Source organism: Octopus sinensis, linkage group LG19 (assembly GCF_006345805.1).
Source record: "Octopus sinensis linkage group LG19, ASM634580v1, whole genome shotgun sequence".
NCBI classification, from domain to species: domain Eukaryota; kingdom Metazoa; phylum Mollusca; class Cephalopoda; order Octopoda; family Octopodidae; genus Octopus; species Octopus sinensis.
In genome coordinates, this window is record NC_043015.1 from 32,133,899 (window position 1) to 32,160,773 (window position 26,875).

Sequence of the window (26,875 nt, forward strand, 5' to 3'; positions counted from 1 at the left end):
TTTTCTTTTTTTGTAAAGAAAAATACAGTGTACTAGATGAACACCTGACTATTACTGTATTTTTCTAATTTATGATTGTATCCATTCCAGAGGGCCAAAGTTACCATTTTTGATGGCTTGTAGCAAAATAGCATAGTCTTTACAATGTTCACCATCAGTAAGAAAGGAAGGAAGAGCAAGTATCGAAAAATTTGCAGTTCTTAGTTCAAATTCTATCAGTATTGACACTGATATTTATTTCTCTGTCAAGTGTTGGGATTCAAGATGAGAAATACCAATAATAAACTGCAGTGGGGTGAGTAAATTTCTCTAACCGAAGATCTCACCTTACCTACAAAACTGCAGTCCTGTGTTAATACTAGACCGGTACTTTATTTTATCAACCCTGGCAGGATGAAAGGCAAAGCTGACTTTGGTGAGATTTGAACTCAGAATGTAAAGAGCTGTAACAAATGTCATTAAACATTTTGCCTGACATTAACAATTCTGTCAATTCACCGTAATAATAATAATAATCCTCTCTACTAAAGGCATAAGGCCTGAAATTTTGGGGTTGGGGCTAGTTGATTATATTAACCCCAGTACATAACTAGTAATCACTTCATCGGGCCCCAAAAGGATGAAAAGCAAAGTTGACCTTGGCATACCGCTAACGATTCTGCCAGCTTGTTACCTTAATAATAATGATTTCAAATTAAGGCACAAGGCCAGCAATTTTGGGGAGGGGTGTAAGTCGATTGCATTGACCCCAGTAATCAACTGGTACTTATTTTATCAACCCCCAAAGGATGAAAGGCAAAGTCAACCTCAATAGAATTTGAGCTCAGAACTTGAAGACAGATGAAATGCCGCTAAGAATTTTGTCCTGTCTCTTAACGATTCTGTCAGCTCGCTGCCTTCTTAATAATAATAATAATAATAATAATGAGAAGTAGAAGAAGAATGATGAGTACTTTTTTAATATTTCTGAGTTATCATTTTTATGCTTGTGTATTCTACGGTATAGAAGTACCCTAGATAAAGTGACTAGTAGGGTGTTCACGAGGACTCGAAAGCTGTGAGTTTGTGTACAGCCCCAAAGGCCTGGCAGTCATACATTTGTCTATAAACGTTACTCAACAAAAGAAATTGGAAGCTCAAATTAGTCAAGCAGATAACATATTGGCTTTTTAGTTAATAGCTCAGGAGTTCAAATCCTGCATCAGGCAGTGGTATCACATGCTGTTTATAAATCAAGGGTCACATCTAAATGTTTTGTTTTGCTTTTCATTTTTTTTTCTGCTGTGGTTCCATCATTTAAGCTGCTTAACTTCAGATAATTTTTTTTTTTAAGCTAAAGGACATCAGTGATGATGTAGGTCTGAAGGAGGGTTTGCAGAACTTCTTGTCAAATGAAGGATGGATGAGGAGAGAGAGAAATAGGTTGTTGATCCACAGTTTCAAGCTGTCTTCTCTGTGTTTTTCAGGGTCTGCTCCCCTGATTCGACAAACTTTTCTCATCTTCTCATACATTGTGTCTCAGCATTTACACTTTTTAACTAAATACATTATACAATCCTTCCTTCCCTAAACTTGCCTCCACCTGGAACTTTCGTCCTCGTCAACAGTAACCACATTAATTGCAATTAATTATTCTTTACTGATTAGTCAAAAGGAACCAAAACAGGTTGTTTCTTCCCCCTTCACCCAGATCAATGAATAAAAAAAAAGTTTTTTTTCTTTCTGTTTCATTTATATGTTTTTTGTACAATTCTTCTGCCACTTAACTGATACCATGTGAAACCCTAACCCCCACTGCCCACCAATCCACCCTCAACCACAAACCTACATCATCTAAACTGAACATCAAATCACAATAACTTCATTTGCAAAAAAACTATGGGCTCCGTGCCACCCCACCCCTGACTAATGGTTAAAAAAACACACACGTATAAGTATAATAATGCTCATGTGTGTGTGTGTCGGGTGTGCATAGCTGTACTAAATGTTCTCAGAAACTATAGATCACTCACTGCAGGGGTTGGGTGGGTTAGCGGAGGGGGGGGGGAAGGTATAAAGATATGTTTTAAGTAAATAAGAAAAAAAAAAAAAAGAAAAAAGAAAAAGGAAAAGAAAAAGGAAAAAAAAAATGGCTTCCAATGAGATTCTATTCTAGTGTGTAGACTAGACCGAATGGTCTAAATGTGGTTGACTTGTTGGGGTGGTGGAAATTTGGTGGCATCTCCAAAAGAGCCGCTCAAGAGTTGAAAGTTAACAGTCCAGCATCAACAAGCTTCCTTACTTTCTTCCGCAGTTCAGCATCCCCTTGGTGTAACATACTGAGGAGTGGTGCAAAAAACGAAAAAGAGAAAAAGAGTTTTTTTATTTTTGAAAAGAACACCAAAACAAAAAAAAAAAAATACTTAACATTATATAAAACAAATATAGAGGGTGGGCCAAATGTCATGCACCAAAACATTTGACATTTTTATTATTATAACAAATATTATAACAATGCTAAAAATATTATAACAAAATTTTTATTATTATAACAAATATACAGGGTGGGCCAAAAGTTATGCACCAAAACATTTGACATTTTCATTACCATTATTATTGAGTGAGAGAGCAGTGCATGCCATGAAAGTGACACTGGGGTAAAAATATACGAAGCTCAGCATACCCATCACAACTACCGTCTGATAAGGGTACACTAAGCACATGCATCACAACCACGTACGCGACATGGTGATCTCATATCAAAATAAACAGCGCATGATGACAACGCCACCGCCGAACTATCTTCCCAATCAGCCTTCCTTTCATAGTGCTGCACCTCTTATGTGTCCATAGCTTACACTGGGTACATCTTATGGAGTTTCTACCTACACCTTTTCTACAGATCGAGCAGGGCCACCTACCTGAAGGGGTGTGTGGTGTGTTTGCCTTCCTACTTACTAGAACTTTGGTCTTTGCTACATTGACTCTAAGGCCTTTTGATTCTAAACCTAGCTTCCACACCCGAAATTTCTTCTCTAGTTCCGGTAGTGATTCTGCTATGAGGGCTAGCTCATCAGCATAGAGGAGATATGACAAGCTTCTTTCAGTTTCCATCTACGAAATCCATTCACAAGAATTTAGTCGGCCTGAGGCTATAGTAGAAGACACTTGCCCAAGGTGCCATGCAGTGGGACTGAATCTGGAACCATGAGACTTACCACACAGCCGCTATATAAATGATGTAAATGTGTGTGCTGTTGTTGGCCCACCGTTCACTGCTTGGCAACTGGTGTTAGTTTGTGTTCCTGTAACACAGGAGTTTGGCAACAGAGGCTGTTAGAATAAGTAGTAGGCTTGCTCCAAAATAAGTATCGGGAGGTGGAATGATTTGTTCAACTGGAACCCTCCAAGGTGGCACCCCAGCATGGCTCCAGTCCAATGACTGAAACAAGTAAAAGATAAATCCTATTTGTTAGGCCCAACATGCTACTCAATTTAACAGCACCATCAGCTGACCCGTGGGTGCTTTTAGCAGAGTTCGCTCTGTTGTTGAGTATTTGGACTAAGACTGTCCCTCCTCCATCTCATGCACTTTTTTCTTTACAGATGCTTAGACTGGGCAATATCAACCTCACCAGTCAACAAGGGGTTGGGAAACACACGGTCATTGTCCCTTCCCTTCTGATTAAATTATAAAAGGAAAGATTTGCTTCCCAGCCACATGATTCTGGGTTCAGCCTTGTGAATGGATTTGGTAGATGGAAACTGAAAGAAGCCCATCATATATATATATAATCAAAATAAGCAACAAGGATATCCAAGGTAGTGTAGTACAATTGTTTCATGCTACTTCATTTTATTAAACACTGTAAGTATTACATCAGTTTTAAAATGTCGAGCAATCTTCAGCCACATATAGAATTTTTTAATTAAACGGACAATACACATTCTTATACTTATATATATATATATGTACATTTTGTCCCCCTATCACTGCTTGACAACTGGTATTAGTGTGTTTATGTCTCTGTAACTTAGCAGTTCAGCAAGAGAGACTGATAGAATAAGTACCATTCTTTGGAAAAAAAAAAATACTGGGGTTGATAAATTCAACAAAAAATTCAAGGTGGTGCCCCAGCATGGCCACAACCTAACAATCGAAACAGAAGATAGAAGATAAAGACACAAAAACCACCAACCTTTGGGCTCTTTCAGGATTTTGACTTTGCATTGCAATCACTTCTTGGACCTTCTTGTCGACGAGGGCTTCCCGGATTTCAGGATCAGTAAGCAGGTCCTGCATTCTATGCTCGTTGTCCATGTAAGCAGAAGACAAGTGGTTGAGAGAAGCAGAGGAAGAGGCAGCCTCGCCACTGGAGGTGGAGGAAGAGGAGGAGGGAGCAGCCACATCCTGAAGGGGCGTGGCTGCTGCCAAATTACACGGCTTGTGAGTGCCGTCTTTCTTGTCCAACTTCAAGAGATGGTCACCTGAGAAAAGAAAAAAAAATCATTAACCACTACCTATTTCATTACTGCCCGCAAGGGGCTAAACAAGGACAGACAAACGGATTAAGTCGATTATATCAACCCCAGTGCATAACTGGTACTTATTTAATCGACTCCGAAAGGATGAAAGGCAAAGTCAACCTCAGCGGAATTTGAGCTCAGAATGTAACAGCAGATAAAATACCTGTTTCTTTATTACCCACAAGGGGCTAAACACGGGGAGGACAAACAAGGACAGACAAATGGATTAAGTCGATTATATCGACCCCAGTGTGTAACTGGTAATTATTTTATTTGACTCCGAAAGGATGAAAGACAAAGTCGACCTCAGCGGAATTTGAGCTCAGAATGTAGCGGCAGACGAAATACCTCTAAGCATTTCGCCCGGCGTGCTAACGTTTCTGCCAGCTCGCCAAGTTAACCACCACCACTACCATCAACTTCACCATCAATTCCTCCATCATCACCATGCTTACTACTATTTCAAAAGTCATTGTTTGTATCTTTTTGTAATAATAATCCTTACTATAACCATTTTCATCATCATCATCACTACACCACCCACATCATCATCATCATCATTAGTATGATAGTAAAAGATGCTCAATGTAGTGATTGGATTTTCTCATTGCAGCAGACTAATCTTCCTCAACACTCACTTCATCACCATTTAACATATTCTTCATGCTGGCATGATTTGGACAGTTTGACAGGAGCTGGCCGACCAGAGGACTGTGCCAAACTCTAATGCCTGCTTTTGGCAATGGTTTCTACAGCTGGATGCTTTTCTCAATGCCAACCATTTCACAGATTGTACTGGGTGCTTTTTTTTACATGACACCAGGGCACCAGTGCAGTCACCAAGTAACTTTCAGAGCAAAGACCCCTCAGCTGAGAGGGTCAGTGATATTAAGGGAGGTGGCTTTGTGCCAGGTGGTGAGAGGTTAAACAATGATGGAGGGACAGAAACAGGTGTCTTGCTGTAGAGGGAATACGTGACTACCTCAGCTGGGAAAAAAAAAAGGAGAAAAGAGAGAAAGATGGTGGTGAAGATGTGTAGGGACACACCCTCAAAGTACAGGGAAAGGAATTAACAACAACAAGTTATGTCATACAATTTAAGTCATGGATTTTAGGACAGCATGTCTATATTAAAGGCAGGCATGATGGTCAATTATGGATTGAAACACCGATGACTGTACCTGTTATTCAAAGGGATAACTTTGTCACACACTGTATAATGCTGACTCTGCCTGCAGATTATATTAAGGGAAATCTGATCTTTGGATGTGGAGTCTCATGGAGGTGATGACAAGTGACCAACACTGTTGGGAATTTGCTGTGCTTGAGAAATCAAGCTTAGTGAAATCATAGTTGTCACCAGTGCCAGCGACACATAAAAGGCACCTGTGCCAACAACATGTTACAGGCACCTGTGCCAGTGACATGTTAAAGGCATCCATGCTGATGACACGTTAAAAGGCACCCGTGCCAGTGTCATGTTAAAAGGCACCTGTGTCAGAGAATGTTAAAAGGCCCCTTTGCTGGTGACCCGTTTAAAATCACCTTATTCGGTGACACATTAAAAGGCACCCATGCCAGAGACATGTTAGAAGGTACCTGTGCCAGAGACACATTAAAGGCACCTGTGCTGATGACACATTAAAGGCACCTGTGCTGACGACACATTAAAAGCACCTGTGCTGAGGACACATTAAAAGCACCTGTGCTGATGACACATTAAATGCACCTGTGCTGATGACACATTAAATGCACCTGTGCTGAGAACACATTAAATGCACCTGTGCTGACGACACATTAAATGCACCTGTGCTGAGGACACATTAAATGCAGCTGTGCTGAGGACACATTGAATGCAGCTGTGCTGACGACACATTAAATGCAGCTGTGCTGAGGACACATTGATTGCACCTGTGCTGACGACACATTAAATGCAGCTGTGCTGAGGACACATTGAATGCAGCTGTGCTGACGACACATTAAATGCAGCTGTGCTGAGGACACATTAAATGCACCTGTGCTGATGACATTAAATGCACCTGTGCTGATGACACATTAAAAGCACCTGTGCTGAGGACACATTAAATGCACCTGTGCTGATGACATTAAATGCACCTGTGCTGATGACACATTAAAAGCACCTGTGCTGAGGACACATTAAAAGCACCAGTGCTGATGACACATTAAAAGCACCAGTGCTGATGACACATTAAAAGCACCTGTGCTGAGGACACATTAAATGCACCTGTGCTGAGGACACATTAAATGCACCTGTGCTGAGGACACATTAAATACGCCTGTGCTGAGGACACATTAAATACACCTGTGCTGAGGACACATTAAATGCACCTGTGCTGAGGACACATTAAATGCACCTGTGCTGAGGACACATTAAATGCGCCTGTGCTGATGACACATTAAAAGCACCTGTGCTGAGGACACATTAAATGCACCTGTGCTGAGGACACATTAAATGCACCTGTGCTGAGGACACATTAAATGCACCTGTGCTGAGGACACATTAAATGCACCTGTGCTGAGGACACATTAAATGCACCTGTGCTGAGGACACATTAAAAGCACCTGTGCTGAGGACACATTAAATGCGCCTGTGCTGATGACACATTAAAAGCACCTGTGCTGAGGACACATTAAATGCACCTGTGCTGAGGACACATTAAATGCACCTGTGCTGAGGACACATTAAATGCACCTGTGCTGAGGACACATTAAATGCGCCTGTGCTGATGACACATTAAAAGCACCTGTGCTGAGGACACATTAAATGCACCTGTGCTGAGGACACATTAAATGCACCTGTGCTGAGGACACATTAAATGCACCTGTGCTGAGGACACATTAAATGCACCTGTGCTGAGGACACATTAAATACACCTGTGCTGAGGACACATTAAATGCACCTGTGCTGAGGACACATTAAATGCACCTGTGCTGAGGACACATTAAAAGCACCTGTGCTGAGGACACATTAAATGCACCTGTGCTGAGGACACATTAAATGCACCTGTGCTGAGGACACATTAAATACGCCTGTGCTGAGGACACATTAAATACACCTGTGCTGAGGACACATTAAATGCACCTGTGCTGAGGACACATTAAAAGCACCCAGTACACTCTGTGGATTCAGGAATTGAAACCATAATCTTACAACCATGAATTCAACACCCTAACCACCATGCCACATGCCTCCACTAAGAAGGCCCTCAAGTTCTGTTTATGGAATTAATACAGTTTTAACATATATATATATATAAGAAGGGCCACTGTGTTACACATAAAATTCGAATTTCAAGGCTTGTTTTATATAAATGTATGATCTGAACAACTCCAAATTTTTTATATCAAACCCTTACCTAATATACTACAGAATTCTTGCATAGATGCTTGAAGATCTTTGTCTCCCTGGTATTTGGCCATAGCAGACTGGGGGTTCTTTTGGAAGTCTGTGATGGCTTCGATGAAAGTAGGGTCTGAGAGCCGACCGATTAAATTTGGATTGCTTTGAAGACGTGTCAACAAGGCATCGGTAACCCACTCTGGAAAACAAAACGGAAAAAAGAAACTCAGTTTCACTATGTATTTTTTTTGTCTTTTTGCAGTGACATCAACTGTAAGCGTGAGATTAAGAAACTGTCGAGAATGAATACAAAGTGCAGGAACTGAGGACCAGGTCACAGTTATTAAATCTTATATCGTTTATTTTTTTACTTGTTTCAGTCATTTGACTGTGGCCATGCTGGAGCACTGCCTTAAAGGGTTTAGTCGAACAAATCAACTCCAAGGCTTATTCTTTGTAAAGCTAGTACTTATTCTATTGGTCTCTTTTGCTGAACTGCTAAGTTACAGGGACATAAACACACCAACATTGGTTGTCAAGCAACGTGGGGTGGGTGGGGGACAAACACGGACACAAAGACACACACATACAAATATATGCATATGCACATATATATATATATATATATATATATATACACACAAATATGCGACATCTACCAAATCCACTCACAAGGCTTTGGTTAGCCCATGGTTATAGTAGAAGACACTTTCCCAAGGTCCCATGCAGTGGGACTGAACCCGGAACCATGAAAAAGTGAAAATAAATTTTAAAATTACAAAAGTGAACAAAGATGCAAGCATGGCTGAGTGGTAAGATGCTTGTTTTCCAATCACATAGCTCTGGGTTCAGTCCCACTGCGTGGCACTTTGGGTAAGTGTCCTCTACTATAGCCTTGCCAGTGTATTTGGCAGATGGAAACTGAATGAATCCCAGCATGTGTATATATGTGTGTGTGTGTGAGTGTGTATGTATATAGTTATGTATGTATTTGTGTGTCTGTGTTTGTCCCCCCCCACCCACATCACTTGACAACTGATGTTGGTGTGTTTACATCCCTGTAACCCAGCGCTTCAGCAAAAGAGACCAATAGAATAAGTACTAAGCATACAATGAATAAGTCCTGGGGTCAGTTTCTTCCACTAAAAAACCCTTTAACCCTTTAGCATTTTTACCGGCCGTATCCGGCCAAAAGTATTCTGCCTGTTTTATGTTCAAACTGGCCAGATCTGGTCTCTCACACCAACCCTACAATATCGTTTTAAAAATTAACAGCTACCTCATCAAAATCTCATAGCTATAAGATAATGCATGATTAGTTCAAAACAATGTGGATAAAAAAGGATTAATTTTGGTAGAATAATGCGAACACTAAAGCGTTAAGGCAGTGTTCCAGCATGGCTGCAGTCAAAAATGACTGGGACAAATAACAATAAAAGAAAAAAATAAACCCAAATATGGTAAAAAAAAAAAACATCATTGGTGTGTGACTAACCTGTGGAATTGAGAAGTGTCTGCTTCTCCCGGATATTTTCAAGTTCTTCATGCAATTCAAAACTGGAACTTCTAACATCAGTGTTCTTTGGTTTGATAAATGGCATGTCCTTGTTATAAGTTTTCTTACTGCCTATCTGGTTACAATCGATCAAGTTCTTCGTCTCGTTGCTGCGTTTGTTGTTGCAACCACCACTAGCACCACCACTGCCAGTAGCCCCGCTATTATTACTACTACTATTACTACTGCTATTACTACTGGCAATACCACCACTGCTGCCACCGGCACCACCACCACTACCAACATTGCTGCTGCCATCCCTGGAATTGTTTGTCATGTTTTCTAAGAAACCTTTCTTCATACCACCAAAAGCTGCACGGTTGTCCTTCGACTGCAGGCCTGCATTGCTGCTGCTGTTGGAGGCAATGTAGTTGTATGTGGAATGGCTGACTCCTGAGGGCAAGCAAGAAGCTCCGGCACATGCTCCAACCATATTACTGGTAGATAGTTGCACCTGGAGGAATAGATTACAACAATTACTATAATAACAATAAGAACAACAAGGATTTCAAAAATTAGCACATGGCCACACATTGTAGGAGAGGGACAGAAGGGGCTTAGCTGATGTAGTTGACCCTCAGTACAGATTATCATCATCCTCATCATCAATATTTAATGCCTGTTTTCCATCCTAGAATGGGTCCAACCCATGCCAGCACAGACACAACTAAAACCAAGGTGCCATGTAAAAAGCACCCAGTATACTCTGTGGAGTGGTTAACATTAAGAAGGGCATCCAGTCGTTGAAACCAAAGCAAAACAGATTATGGAATCTGGTGTGGCTCCTGGCTTTGCCAGTTCCTGTCAAGTCCACCCAACCATCAAAATTCACTCATCCGTCCACAAACACTCTTCAAGCTTTCCTATCATTTATAAACTCTCTCACTCCAACACTTCTAACCACCAAAGCTTTCCTCACTCCATCCACCCATCCACACAAACAGAGGTCTGCTTCTGGTTCTGCTGCCCACCACTCCAGTCTTCATCACCTTCCTTACCATCCGCTCCTCATCCATCCTCTCCATGTGGCCAAACCACCTTACCATTCGTCTATCCAACTTGGACATCACAAAAGACAGGCAGACATATTGGAAGAGCATATTAAAGGTAAGCAAAGAATAAAAACATCTTCACCTTTTCCACAGACAGAAATTATTTTGGCCTCCATGACATTTCTCGTTCATTTCTTCACAAGTCTTGTGCCATTGCACAGCTTTGGCTGAGAAAAGTTCAGCAGAGGCAGGATTGGAGAACCTATTTTCAATCGAAGACAATGAGGAGGGGCCCCTTATGGCTCTAATGAGTTTAAGAACTCAACCAGGTAATTGACAATTCCCAAGCCGTCAACAACAGAGTATACTCTTACTCTCTTTTACTTGTTTCAGTCATTTGACTGCGGCCATGCTGGAGCACCGCCTTTAGTCGAGCAAATCGACCCCGGGACTTATTCTTTGTAAGCCCACTACTTATTCTATCGGTCTCTTTTGCCGAACCGCTAAGTGACGGGGACGTAAACACACCAGCATCGGTTGTCAAGCAATGCTAGGGGGACAAACACAGACACGCAAACACACACATATATATATACATACATACGACAGGCTTCTTTCAGTTTCCGTCTACCAAATCCACTCACCAGGCATTGGTCGGCCCGGGGCTATAGCAGAAGACACTTGCCCAAGATGCCACGCAGTGGGACTGAACCAGGAACCATGTGGTTGGTTAGCAAGCTACTTACCACACAGCCACTCCTGCGCCTATATGTTCATTTCCTGATAAATCTTTCTCGAGTCTTTCATTAAAATTATTCCCAGCAATGTTCTTTGGTGCCATGATTGGCTCTTTCGCACGACCATTGTTAACATCATATTATTATATTCGTGTAAGAAAAAATTTGTATTTTCGTTTGTAGTAACACTGAAGTTCAATAAATTATAGGACGTTTAGTTATCTCCCTTAAACCAGTCATTACTTTGGGGACAATGATTTGTCGAGCATGTTGCAAAAAAGGCCCCTGTAGCTCCCTTAGGAGGGCACGTAGAAACTTGGGACCATTTCCATTGTTTCCAGCATAAAATTTTACACAAGAATCATAGCTTTTAGTTTCTATATGGATGCTGTAGCCTTTCATGCTTTTGATGGACAGACAGGCAGACACACACACACACACACAGACGTTCGTCTTTATTATATAGATACATTTATATATATATATATATATATATATAAATCAGTGTTTGTTAAATCAGTAATGCTATAAATGTGGAGGCGCAATGGCCCAGTGGTTAGGGTAGCAGACTCGCGGTAGTAGGATCGCGGTTTTGATTCCCAGACCGGGCGTTTTGAGTGTTTATTGAGTGAAAAACACCTAAAGCTCCACGGTGCTCCGGTAGGGAGTGGTGGCGATCCCTGCTGTACTCTTTTGCCACAACTTTCTCTCACTCTTTCTTCTGTTGGTCTGCTCACTTAGCCAGCGGGGTGGCGTCATTTGAAGGCTAAATCAATGCGAAGCGCATTGTGACCAGCGATGTGTAACAACATCTGATAGCCTGGTCGGTCAGGGTGACAGTGATATATATATATATATACTGTTGTAAAATGGGTTCCTCCCACTGGTGTAATGTGTGACTGCCATTGACTGTAGTTGCTGTTTTACGCTAGTAGCCACAATAGCTACTAGTCATTGGATACCGTTGTAGCTCTTCATACCGGAATAGTAATACACTAACTTCTGTCTTACCATCGCTGATAGCTCCGCAAGACACCAACTAGAAATGTCAACTCTCAAATCTTCGACTCTCAACACCTCTCTTCACAACCGGCTAGTCGTCTATTTATAATGGCTGGCACCTACCACTTATTACCGGGAGGGCTATACAGTTTCATTATACATCTCCTCTTTTAATTATTTTATTCACCCCTCTTTTTTTTTTATATATACTCAATATCTTTCTTTCTTGGGGTCTACTTTTAGGAATTCAGTATTCTACCTTTTCCTTGTATGTGTGGTTTACATTCTTGTAATGGTGTTGGAACCTGAAAAGTGCCATAAAGCCAATCCATCAGTATTTCTACTCTTGTTGGTTCCTTTTCTCTGACCCTTTCCTTCAGCTGATTTCTGTGTCTCCTTTCCATTCCATTTCTGCTTCTTACATCATAAATCATTCTTCCTATGTATGTTACAATTTCTCCTTCTTCCCAGTATTGCTAGACATTTTTGTACATCCTAACATATACCTTATCATCAATTCTAAAGAATTTTGGCATATCTTTACTAGTACGTATTTTTTTCTTCACTGGTAACAGTTTATCGAATACCGACTTCACCTTTCTGGCAAACATTAATTCTGCTGATGAACTTCCCTCTGGCACATTTGTCTCTCTGAGACATTTAGAAATTCAATATTTCTAATTTTGGTAACCAGTGAATAAATTTCACTGAAAATATTATATATTTGCAAAGTGGTCGCAGCCATCTCAGCTAGCCGGGGGTGCTTGCCTCCCCTTTGCAAATATAAGGACACAGAAAAGTGTCAAAGCCGACAGGAAGCGTTGATGCTTCCTAGGGCTAAATAGTGGTGGTGTGATTCTCTTTACGGGACTGTCACATTGAGTTGACAGTATACAACCGCTATAATTTTCTTTTTGTCTCCTTAATAAATTCGTAATTTCTTGGATCTTTTTATTTCTTCCAAAGTTACTGGTAGTTCACGCATGATGTTCCACATTCTGCTCTTAGAGCTGCTATTACGGTGTCCTACAGCAGTTCGTTATTTCTTGGAATTAATCTAAACTGGTCATTGACATGCCTCAACTTTTTTGAAGGCAGATATTCCATTCTATAATCATAGTTTAATAGAATGGTACCCCACCACTGCACTATGTGTTGGGATTCCTTTCTTGGATCTGTATTTCATTAATAGAGGTCTACGGTCCGTTTACAACCAAAAATGTCTGCCATGAATGAACCTGTGGAACTTTTACAGGCCAAATATAAAAGCCAACGCCTCTTTTTCAGTCTGGCTTTAGCTCTTTTCCACTGGCAATAATATCCTTGATGTGTGAGCTATGGCCTTTCTCCTGCCCTCGTTATCCTTGTGAAGGAGCACGGCTCCTATCTCATACCCACTCGCATCTGTAGCTAGTATTATCTCAAACTTTGGGTTGAAATGCGTAAAATACAAGTCTGAAGTTAACACATCTTTTAACTCGTTAAATGCTTTCTGGCATTTCTCTGTCCAAACTCATTAGGCATCTTTTTTAATAATTCATTAAGTAGTCCTTTACCTTATGTATATTTGAGATATACACTCGGTAATAATTTATCAAGCCTAGGAATGCTAGTAGCATTGTCATGTTTGTCGGGAGTGGCATAATTCGTGTTGCCACTTTTATCAATTACTTGGTCCAGGAATTTCATTTTTTTCCATCAAAAATTCCCATTTTTCTTCAGTCAGCTTTAGGCTGTTTTATTCTCTCAAATACTTTCTGTGGTCGACATGAGATAATACTAGCTACAGATGCGAGTGGGTATGGGATAGGAGCCATGCTCCTTCACAAGGATAACAATGGCAGGAGAAAGGCCATAGCTCACACATCAAGGACGTTATTGCCAGTGGAACAGAGCTATCAAAATGTCATCAAGGTATGCAATGGCGAAGTTGCAATCACTTGACATCTGTTGGAATACGGCAGGTGTCACTTTTAGTCCAAATGGCAATCGCTTGAACTTGTAGAATCCACAGTGCATGTTGATTGTTAGTAGATGTGTGCAATCTTCCTCTAACTGAATTTGAAGGTATGCCTCTGAGAAGTCCAACTTCGAGAAAATTTCCTCTCCGTTTAGTTTAGCAAATGCTCCTTCTGGGCTCGGTAGTGGGTAATTGTGTGTGAGTAAACAGTCGTTTAATCCAGCTGAGAAGTCTGTGCACACTCTTAGCTTTTTTTTTTTAAATTGACCACTGGTACTGACCAGTCTGCATGGTCAATCATTTCAATTATATTCAGGCTTTCCAACCTTTCTAGTTCTTTATTGACCTGGTCTACCGCACCACAAATGGCACATTACGTTTGGGCCTGAAAATAAATGTTGAATTTTCTTTCACAGCAATCCTTGCTTTTGTTTTCGGGCAACGGCCTAAACCTCCCCAAAAAACTTTTGGGAAAGTTTCTTTTATTTTTTCGTCTCATCGACCTCATTTGATTGTTTGATTGTTCCATTTCCATTATTGCACAGAATGCTTATGGGTGTGCCCCGTGTATTAAATTTCTCCATACATTCAGTACCAGATGAATTCTTAGATTTTTTGTCAACACATAAACATTCACATTTTTGGTTTGACCTTTGAACATTACATTACAAACACGTTCGCCTGTTAAATATAATTTTCTTCCTGTAACACCATATGCTAATTGGTTCGGATTACATATATTCTGATTTACCCATTTGTTCCTTTGTTGTCTAATAGCATTCTGACACAGGTGGTTTCAATTCTCACATTCACAAATTTTCTGTTTGTTGTCGACTCAACTTTTCCTACTGACAAACTATTTTTTTTACTTGTTTCTCCTATTTTCCTATCATTCTAGTTTTGCAGTGCAATTTTATGTCCTGTAAACCTGCAGCAAAAACACATTGCTGTTTTATATGGACAATCTTTTTCCAGGAGCATTCCACCACATGCCATACACGGGTCTACATCCCAATATCTTTTCCGTTTTTCCTGCAACACTTTGTCTTCCGACTGTTTTGCACTGGTCTTATGTGAAAACACTCTTTCCGTTGAATTTCTTTCGTTACACTCTTCCGACAGTTTCTGCAATGTCAAATCCTGGTTCATTTCCAGTTTTGATAGAATTTTCTATTTGGATTTCTGAGTTCCTTTTGTCACCAGGAAGTGGGCCAAATCAAGAACCATTAAAGCAACATTTCTTACGTTTTGGAATGTTCGTCCATGTGCGTAGATTACATGTGTTATGAATTGGTCCATTCCGCTGAGCAAGATGTGTATTGTGCTATTACACATGATGAAAAATAGGACAAAAGGAATGCAGAACCTTGTGCAAAAATCAAACGCTTGAAAGAATCTGGAGTAAGCATATCCAGCCTGAATCTCTCACATTCTTCGCTGACTTTGCCTGTATAAGTAGTGAAGATTTCATCTTTGTTCATTTCTAGGTTTAAATGTTTCCATCTAGTAGTAAACAGTGAACGCTTTTCACTAAGCATTTTGCACAAAATGTCAACTGTGTTGGTGAAATTTATGTTGGATGCTTTTTTTTGCAATATTATCGATATCTGCCTGGATTTTAAAATCCTTTCTTTCTTCCTATATGTATATATATATATCATCATCATCATCATTAACGTCCGCTTTCCATACTAGCATGGGTTGGACGATTTGACTGAGGTCTGGCGAACCAGACTCCAATCTGATCTGGCAGAGTTTCTACAGCTGGATGCCCTATATATAAATATATATATATATATAGTGCAAAGCAGTGGGATAGAACCTGAAACTACATGAATGTGAACCAAACTTTGTAACCACAGAGCCGTGTCTGTTAATACATCCATACATCTGTAGCACGCTTCCAAAGTCAGCGGGTATAAATTAAAGGAAGAGGAGCATAAAACCAAGGCAGGACCAGCTTATCAGATCATTTAAAATATTTTAATTAATGTTTTAATTAATGGAGAGGAGAATCAAAGTAAGGAAAAGTTCTTACTCAGATCCACCTTTACATTAATTAAAATCTTTTTAAATGATCAGATAAGCTTGTTCTGCCTTGGTTTTCTTCTCCTCTTCTTTTAACACACACAAGAGCATGTATGTATGTATATATATATATATTCATCATCATCATCATCATCATTTAACGTCCGCTTTCCATGCTAGCATGGGTTGGACGGTTCAACTGGGGTCTGGGGAGCCCGAAAGCTGCACCAGTCCAGTCAGATCTGGCAGTGTTTCTACAGCTGGATGCCCTTCCTAACGCCAACCACTCTTTTACTTGTTTCAGTCATTTGACTGCGGCCATGCTGGAGCACCGCTTTTAGTCAAGCAAATCAACCCCAGGACTTATTCTTTGTAAGCCCAGTACTTATTCTATCGGTCTCTTTTGCCGAACCGCTAAGTGACGGGGACGTAAACACACCAGCATCGGTTGTCAAGCAATGTTGAATGGGACACACACAAACACACACGCACATATATATATACATATATATGACGGGCTTCTTTCAGTTTCCGTCTACCAAATCCACTCACAAGGCTTTGGTTGGCCCGAGGCTATAGTAGAAGACACTTGCCCAAGGTGTCACGCAGTGGGACTGAACCCGGAACCATGTGGTTGGTAAACAAGCTACTTACCACACAGCCACTCCTATATATATATATATATATATATATATACATACATATACACACCTTTATTATAACACATAGAAACATACCTATGTAGATAGATATAAGATAGGCAGGCAGGCAGACAGACAATTATAGAAGTGAGAATGTGTGTGTGTAAAGAGAGAAAAGAAGATGGTGTAGAGGGATAGAGGATAGCAGGGGGTGGGGAGTGGGTAGCTGATATGGCTAAAACATACTTAAGGAAAAAACCAAAAAACAAAGAAAAAAGAGACTAAGGTAAAGCTAGACAGTCCAGTGTAGTAACAAATATCACTGTTGGCAACTGAACAAGAACAGAACATATGCACACCAACAAATACACGTGTATACGTATGTGTGTGTGTGTGTGTATATATATATATGTGTGTGTGTGTGTGTGTTTGTATATATATATATATATATATACACACACACGTGTAGGTATAAATATTTCTATCTAGATATACATACACCTACCTGACAGCCAGACCAGTTAGAACTTGTCAGAACCAGTTGTATTCCAAATTCAGAATCACCCCCCACCCGATACACACTTACTTCAGAAGACACAGTAACAGCAGGGGTAGTGGTTTCAAACCCACGTTCTTACTTCTGTCAAACACAAAGTAGATTTGGTGTGAATCAGTCGCAAGACGGTCATTGGCCATGGCTATTTTTATAAAACCGGGTCCCGTGCGTGGGCGGTTGCAAGAAATATTACATGTGTATAAGGCGGCGGTGAGCTTGAAGAATCACAACTGTGCAGGGAAAAATGCTGAGTGGTATTTCTTCGGACTTGAAGTTTTGAGTTCAAATTCTACCAGGGTCGACTTTGCCTTTCATCCTTTCGGGGTCGATAAATTGAGTACCAGTTACGCACTGGGGTCGATGTAATCAACTTGATCCCTTTGTCTGTCCTTGTTTGTCCCCTTGTGGGTAGTAAAGAAATAGGTATTTCTTCTGACTTAATGTTTTGAGTTCAAATTCTGCCAGGGTCGACTTTGTCTTTTATCTTTTTGGGGCCGATAAAAATAAGTACCAGTTGAACACTGGGGTTAACGTAACTGACTTAAACCCCTGCCCTGAAATTGCTGGACTTGAGCCAAAATTTATAGATATTCTTTTGTTCTTTTACCTGTTTCAGCCATTTGACTGCCACCATGCTGGAGCACTGCCTTAAGGAGTTTTAGTGAAGCAAATCAACCCCAGGACTTATTCTTTGTAAGTCTAGTACTTATTTTATCGGTCTCCTTTGCTGAACCGCTAGGTTATGAGGAGATAAACACACCAACATCAGTTGTCAAGTTATGGTGATGAAGGGGGTACAAACATAGACACAAAGACACACACACATAAATACATACATATATATAAATACGATGGGCTTCTTTCAGTTTCCGTCTACCAAATCCACTCACAGGGCTTTGGTTGGCTTGAGGCTATAGTAGAAGACTCGTTTGTTCATTCCTTAATTTTACACCAATTTTCCTATGCTAGCAAGGCTTGTTTGAAGACTTACTGTAGCATGCACAGTAAAATGCCCTGCTTGCTGCCAATCCTTCCCTGTTTATATTTTCAAGTAAGGAATTATTTCATCCCACTGGTTGCCTCCTATTTCCTTCACCTTCTTCCCTGCTAAAACATATTCACAGCATTTCTTCCTACCTACCTCCCTCCCTCCACCCACCTACACACACTCTTTCCACCCCTCTTATATTCACCTGTAACTTGAGAGCTTACTCTGACACCTCTTTACCACCATATTTTCTCATTTTCCAACTGGGGTAGCCATATATCTCTTCTACAGCAGGACACCAGATTTTGTTTCCCTATCCTACGACACCCCAACAGTTTAGAAGTCTTGTCTTTCAAATTGCTAGGTGACCCCACTTGTGTTGGTGCCAGATAAAAATACACCCAGTACACACTGTGGGGGTCGATGTAATCAACTGGTCCCCTCCCGACAAATTTGAGGCCTTGTGCCTATAGTAGAAAGGCTTATTATTATCATTATTATAATCTAAACCAGTTTGATTTGGCCCATGTAACAAAGTTTCATACGGTTGTCACAGGAACCTAGCTAGACCCAAGCTGTTTTAAATGATTATATATATAATTCCTTCTAAATGTGTTGAGTGCCTCTTTTTTTTTAATTTTCTACTCATTCACTCATAGGTAACTCATTACTCAGTTTTATTTCAAGAATTCTTGCCAATAGAGAAAGGGCCAGTTTCTAATCTGGATCCGAGGCTGCTTCATTGAATTTCAAAACAAACAACAGGGTATTTTTGCATGCATGCATGCATCATCATCATTGTTTAACGTCCGCTTTCCATGCTAGCATGGGGTTGGACGGTTCGACCGGGGTCTGGGAAGCCAGGGGGCTGCATCAGGCTCCAGTCTGATCTGGCAGTGTTTCTACAGCTGGATGCGCTGGCATCAGCCACGTTCAAATGGTGCCTTTTATGTGCCACCGGCACAGGTATCACAACTACAATTTCTATTTGATATTTATTTTGATGTTGATGTACTTGACTCAATAGGTCTCCTCAAGCATGTATGTATATACGTATATCTACATTACCACTTGACAACTGGTGTTGGTTTGTTTACATCCCCATAACTTTGTAGTTCAGTAAAAGAGACTAAAAAACAAAGAAGATGGTAATGAGGTCAATTTGACCACAGTCCAATGACCGAAACAAGTAAAACGTAGATGTTTGTGTGAGTGTGTGAATGACTGTGGACAATTTTAGAATGTTAAATTTAGTAAAAGTTCTTTTTATAGAGTCACAACAACAACAACAACAACAGTAACAAGAACAATTATAAAGTGACGGCAGTCGCAACCGTGTGGTGATGAGCTAAACTTAAATATTGCAGAGTTCTCAGTCTCATAAATATCTTAATCTTGTTTCCCATGATCCTCTGTTTTCTGGCAATAAATGCAGAAATGGCCAGACATGACCAGCACAAAATTGGATTTTAATTCCTCTTTTTCTTTTTCTTTTCCTTTTTCTATTTTCACTCAAACCAGACAGGATTTTTCTTTCTTCTTGTGTGTGTGTGTGTTAGAGAGAATGAAAAAGCATTTCTGCGTAGTTAAATTTAGCCAAAAATTTATTGTCCAATATAAGAAGTTTGATAATATTGCTTTCAAACTTTCGCACTTGGCTAGCAATTTCAGGGGTGGCGGTGGGGATAAGTCAATTACAGCAACCCCAGTGCTCAACTGGTACTCATATTATCGACCCCAAAACAATAAAAGACAAAGTTAGCCTCGGTGGAATTTGAACTCAGAATGTAAACCCGAACGAAATGTCCTTAAGCATTTTGTCTGGTGTGCTAACGATTCTACCAGCTCACCACTTTCAGAAGTTTGATAATAGTTTTAAATTTTGGTACAAGGCCAGCAAATTTGGGAGAGAGGATAAAAAGAATTACACCAGCCCCAGTGTTCATCGGATAGTTATATTATTGACGGCAGGCTGGCAGAAACATTAGCATGCCAGGCGAAATGCTTTGCGGTATTTCGTCTGCCGCTACGTTCTGAGTTCAAATTCTGCTGAGGTCGACTTTGCCTTTCATCCTTTCGGGGTCGATTAAATAAGTACCAGTTATGCACTGGGGTCGATGTAATCGACTTAATTCGTTTGTCTGTCCTTGTTAGTCCTCTCTGTGTTTAGCCCGTTGTGGGTAGTAAAGAAATAGGTATTTCATCTGCCGCTACGTTCTGAGTTCAAATTGTGCCGAGGTCAACTTTGCCTTTCATCCTTTCGGGGTCGATTAAATAAATACCAGTTACACACTGGGGTTGATGTAATCGACTTAATCCGTTTGTCTGTCCTTATTTGTCCTCTCTGTGTTTAGCCCCTTGTGGGTAGTAAAGAAATAGTTATATTATTGACCCCGAAAGGATAAAAAGCAAAGCTGACCTTTGCGGGATTTGAAATCAGAATGTAAAGACGGATGAAATGCTGCTGTGCATTTTGCCAGCTTGCTGTCTGAAGAAGTTTGATAATAATATTCATAACCATCACAGGTCAGGTCCGATGTATGCAGCATCGGATCCTGCTACTGGTAAACTGTAAACCAGTACAACCTGTGTCAGTGAGGTAGAAAGGGCTCCTTAGCCGTAAGTGAAGGCAATCTGTCTAGGGAGATAACCTTACAATAAATCACTCGGTCCGTAGCTTAGAAATACTGGGTTGACGTCCAGCGGGAACAGCTTTGTTTCATGGAGGAGGAAAGACCTTCTTTAGTACTTGGTTGTACAATGCTTTCCAATGTGTGTAGTAGTGGTGCACGCACACATTATTTGCCATTTGAAAAGATTATGGAATTTACAATTAACTGCACCAGGGTTCCTCTTCCCCAGGGAACCTGTGGATGTAGGTCAAGCCCCTGCTTTACCGGGTCCTGTCTACAGGCTTCCAGCAACAGGACCTCTGCAATGCAATGATGGACTATGAGGTCTGGCGTAACATAGTAAATTCCATTGTCTCAACCACGGTCAAACAATGATGATGATGATGATCACAATTACCCTGAACGATTTTACGGCTATATTTATTTGCTGACCTGGCCAGGCAAATCCACAAAATACTGTGACGAATCTACTGTGCTTTCAGATCTGAGTTAGCCATTTCCTCTCCAGCCTTCTTCTACCCCTACTGCAGGTATTCTCAATCTCCACACCATCCCTGTTTTTATTACCAACTTTTCCATGAGTTACAATAGGGATTCTGGGGGTAGAGTTTTATGGGTGGAAGCCCTTCCCCCGATGTTAACTTTTAATTGCTTTTTATGACAAACAGGGATATTGTGTACCGGTTCCAAAAACCAGCACACACATACATATATCATCATCATCGTTTAGCGTCCACTTTCCATGCTGGCATGGGTTGGACGGTGCAACTGGGGTCTGGGAATCCAGAAGGCTGCACCAGGCCCAGTCTGATCTGGCAATGTTTCTACAGCTGGATGCCCTTCCTAACGCCAACCACTCCGTGAGTGTAGTGGGTGATTTTTACGTGCCACCAGCACAGGTGCCAGACGAGGCTGGCAAACAGCCACGGTCGGATGGTGCTTTTTACGTGCCACCGTAAAAATCTACACATATATATATATATATATGTATATATATATATGTATATGATGATGATGATGATGTATATACATATATACGACGGGCTTCTTTCAGTTTCCGTCTACCAAATCCACTCACAAGGCTTTGGTTGGTCCGAGGATATAGTAGAAGACAATTGCCCAAGGTGTCACGCAGTGGGACTGAACCAGAAACCATGTGGTTCGTAAGCAAGCTACTTTTATTCATTAAATTTGCCATAAAGGCAGTATTTAAAAAAAATTTTTTTTTTTTTTAAATATATTTCTTTATTGCCCACAAGGGGCTAAACATAGAGGGGACAAACAAAGACAGACAAAGGGATTAAGTCAACTACATCGACCCCAGTGCACAACTGGTACTTTATTTATCAACCCCGAAAGGATGAAAGGCAAAGTCGACCTCGGCGGTGTTTGAACCCAGAACGTAATGACAGACGAAATACTGCCGAGCATTTCGCCTGGCGTGCTAACGTTTCTGCCAGCTCACCGCCTTCGTAAGCAAGCTACTTACCACACAGCCACTCTTACGCTTATGATTAGTAATTACAACTGTGGCGGTGTTGGGGGGGGGGGGAGAAAAAAGAAAGAGAGAGGGAAAGAGGGAGAGAGGAGAGATAGGATGAAGTAAGCATGATACCTGGGACTGAACTTCTCGGTCAACGTTGTTCTGTTTGGCACTGGCATTATTCAGATTGGTGGAGGCGTTGGCTGCGACAACATTGCAGCTGGCTCTCATGTTGTTGGTGTTGTTCACTGGGGTCTGGTGGTGGTGGTGGTGGTGTTGGGACAGCTGATGGGATGAGGACGACGATAACGACGACGATGAGGACGAAGACAATGACGAGGCTGACGATGACGACGACGCTGCTGACAAGGATGTGGATGATGGCAATGGATGGGTTGCTGCTTGTAACGGAGACGGCAGGGATCTCTGCGGTTGCTGTGGATGCTGCTGCTGTTGTGGTTGTTGCTGCTGCTGCTGCGGTCCTCTGCTGTCGCGTATCGCCTCCACTTGGTGGCGGAGGGCAGACATATTCTCAAGAGGAGCACCATCACCTACAATAACAATAATAATAACAATCAAATAATAAAGATGATGACAACCACGATGATAATAAGGAAGCTTTCTTTATTCACCACTGAAGGTTCATAAAAAATGTTGGGGGTGGTACAACATTGGGGTTACATAAGGAAAAGCACGTAAAAAGTAGAAGAAATGGTAACAAAATAAATTCTACATTATTTACATTTGACAGATATTTGTCCTCATCTTGTTTGTTAACCAGAAACAAGATGAGGACAAATATCCGTCAAATGTAAATAATTCCTCATCTCTTAAATATAAAATTCTAACAATGAATAATTTCCCAAAAGAGTGAGACTTCCTAGGGCTGCTCGTGGAAACCTCACAAAACCATGGTTGCCCAGACCACTAGGGCAAACACCCTTTCCCATTGTCATCCCTCAATCTAGAGATGTACGCTTAGAGTAGGCCCATTAACTCAGACCGTTCTTGACATGTTCACCCATCTTTCAACAAAATTATTAGGAGGCAGCACTCTTTACTTTCACTTTCCTTTTCAAGTGAAGCTTGTAAAAGTTGGTGAGGGCTTGGTTGAAGAGGAAAGTATCTGTTTGAAGCCCTTTCCATCAGGTCCACCACACAATCTCTTTTGCTAAAACTACCAAACAAATAAAGACTACCTGCTTTTCCCGACGGCAGGATGATCTTCAAAATGGTCTCAGCAGTCAGCCGAATCCAGCCGCCATGTGACAGCAGGTGTTCGACATAAACCCACAAGACAGCAATGCTCAGGCCCTGAATGAGAGCATGCAGAACAATTCAGTCACCCTGCATGCATGTTGGGCAAGCTCAGTTTATGGCACTTCCATGCTTGTAGAGTTTATCTTGAACTAACAATGCCCTGCACTAGTACTGCCAGGTCAAGGACTTCTGGAAATTAACCATGGGCCCTGGCCCAAAAGTCCTCTAGAACAAAACAGCCAGTTGATTCTCATCAACCCCTAGAATCTCCCTAAGGCGGCAAGCTGGCAGAAACATTAGCATGCTGGGCGAAATGTGTAGCAGTATTTTGTCTGTCTTTACGTTCTGAGTTCAAATTCCGCCGAGGTCGACTTTGCCTTTCATCCTTTCAGGGTCGATAAATTAAGTACCAGTTACACACTGGGGTCGATGTAATCAACTTAATCTCTTTGTCTGTCCTTGAATAGGTGCAGCTGTTTGGACATTGAATCTGTTTTGACAACAGCACATTTTAGCACTAGAGGCATACACCAACAATAAGAAGAAATATACAGTTGCAACCAGAAGTGCAAATCACAAAGTAACTGGAACTTGTGGAAGAGGGAGACCCAGGAAGACATGGGGCGAATTGTTGAAGGCTAATCTCAAGACATTGAGCCTTATGAAGGAGATGACTAAGGACCAAGATATCTGGTACCTTGCTGTACTCAAAAAGGCTCATCGACCACAACAGAATTGATACAGGTACTGGTACCACATAAATAGCACCCAATACACTGTGGAGTGGTTGGCATTAGGAAGGGCATCAAGCTGTAGAAACCATGTCAGAAGAGACAATGGAGCTTGGTGGGGCCCCTGACTCCAGTCAAACCATCCAATCTATGCCAACATGGAAAAAGGATGTTAAATGATAATGATGATGAAAGAGGGGGAGAGAGAGAGAGAGATTACAATTTAGTAACTGAAACCAATTGACATAAATACTTTCACTAGTCCATTAGTGTGCATAAAATGAAACAAAGTTAAATGAAGTTTAGTAGGCAAGCAGATTAGTCATTGCAACAGGTTAGTTGTCAACAAGAATAAAAATAAAATTTTCAGGCCACCAAAGTGACCTGAGGACAGAGGCATCCAATGTCAAATAAATCAGTGTTGGTTAAATCAGTAATGCTATAAATGTGGAGGTGCAATGGCCCAGTGGTTAGGGCAGTGGACATGCAATTGGAGGATCATGGTTTTGATTCCCAGACTGGGTGTTGTGTGTGTTTATTGAGCGAAAACACCTAAATGCTTCACGAGGCTCCGGCAGGGGGTGGTGGCGACCCCAGTTGTACTTTTTCGCCCCAACTTTCTCTCACTCTTTCTTCCTGTTTCTTGAGTAACGCTGCAATGGACTGGTGTCCCGTCCAGCTGGAGGGAACACATATGCCATAGAAACCAGAAAACCGGGCCCATGAGCCTGGTTAGGCTTGAAAAGGGCGCATAATTAAATAAAAATAAATAGGCAGGGTCAAAACAGGAAAACATCTTATACCCAACTAATGTGCCTTTTCTTTTTTTAAGATAATAAGGCTACAGAAATGAAATGTTTCAGGGGACTTTTGGGAATATCCTGCAGAGATCGTGGCACAAATGAGGAAGGGAAAAGAAGAATAAAGCAGGTAACAGGGCCCTATGAGGAACCTCTTACCACAGTAAAAAAAACACAAGCTCAGGTGGTTTGGGCATGTCACCTGCTCATCAGGGAACAGCCAAAGGTAGCAGACGCAGACAGAGTAAGGGGCAGGGAAAACAACATCTGTGAGGGGGCAGGCCTAAAGATGAGGGATGCAGTGTGTGAGGCAGAAGACGAAGATGGGTGGAGGGATCTGGTCACCAAGTCATCAGGGGTGCCCCAACGGTCAACCAGACTACAGGATATGTAATGGAATAGAAGGGTAGAGTAACAGGGAGATTTAACTGCTGTAACTGCGGAAAGGGGTTATTTTCAACCACTGTGCCATGGAGTATTGGAGCATTTTTTTAATACAGAGCACAAGTGCATGCATTTGTAGTAAAGTGTTTCATCTGTGCCGTTTTTCCTTTTAACACAATTTTAAGACTCATTATCTGTATTTTCGATCTTTTACTTGTTTCAGTCATTAGACTGCGGCCATGCTGGGGCATTGCCTTGAAGAATTTTTAGTTGAATGAATCGACCCCAGTACTTATTTTTTGTTAAGGCTGGTACCTATTCTATTGGTATCTTTTGCCAAACTGCAAAGTTATAGGGATATAAACATACTAACACAGGTTGTTAAGGGGTAGTGGGAGACAAACACAAGGACACACACACACATTCATGGAGGAAATGATGAATGACTGGGACCTAGGCATTATGTTGTGCTTGAGAAGAAGACCCATCAAACCAAGTAAAATCACAGTCGTGGCAGATACTGGTGTCACGCAAATGGCACACGTGCCAGTGGCATGTAAGAGCACCCATTACACTCTCAGAGTGGTTGGTGTTAGGAAGGGCATCCAGCCATAGAAAGCCATACCAAATCAGACTGGAGTCTGGTGCAGCCTTCCAGCTTACAAACCCTGGTCAAACCGTCCAACCCATGCCAGCATGGACAATGGATGTTAAATGATGATGAGCTTCTTTCAGTTTCCGTCTCCCAAATCCACTCGCAAGGCTTTGGTCGGCCCAAGGCTACAGTAGAAGATACTTGCCCAAGGTGTCACACAGTGGGACTGAACCCGGAACCATGTGGTTGGGAAGCATGTTTCTTGCTACACAAAGCCGATGGCATATCATAACACCTATAGAATGGTTTTGGCTTAAGTCCCATTGGACAGCATCTTGGACAAGTGCTTGACACTGTTGCATAGGCCTCATGAGTGAATTCGAGTAGTGAAAATGCTTGTCTTGCAGGGCACAAAGCAACCAGGCTAGGGCTGTTGCCTTTATAAAATATGCACAGTATACACTGCAAAGCGACTGGCAGAAAATGTAGGGTGAAGAGGACCGCTAACCCTTTAGCATTTAAACAGGCCATTTTGGGGCCAAATATTCTACTTGTTTCTATGTTCAAACCAGCCAGATCTGGCCTCTTACACTTATCCTGTAATGTTATTCTAAGAATAAACAATCACATCATTGAAATCTTGAAGCCTCAAGATAATGCAGG

The 26,875-nt window shown here is 41.3% G+C and overlaps 1 protein-coding gene across 1 annotated transcript in view; it reads right to left on the minus strand.

Annotated features, from left to right (window-relative positions):
- Nucleotides 1-1,252: 1,252 nt before the first annotated feature.
- The window catches only part of LOC115222230 (serine-rich adhesin for platelets), a 43,194-nt gene continuing 17,571 nt past the window's right edge, over nt 1,253-26,875 (minus strand). Inside the window, exons 2-6 of the mRNA XM_029792390.2 lie at nt 22,575-22,993; nt 9,363-9,876; nt 7,884-8,066; nt 4,179-4,467; nt 1,253-2,318 (exon numbers count right to left, since the gene is read on the minus strand). Coding sequence (XP_029648250.1) covers nt 2,237-2,318; nt 4,179-4,467; nt 7,884-8,066; nt 9,363-9,876; nt 22,575-22,993 — 1,487 coding nt within the window. The 3' untranslated portion in view covers nt 1,253-2,236. The remainder of the gene's footprint in view (nt 2,319-4,178; nt 4,468-7,883; nt 8,067-9,362; nt 9,877-22,574; nt 22,994-26,875) is intronic.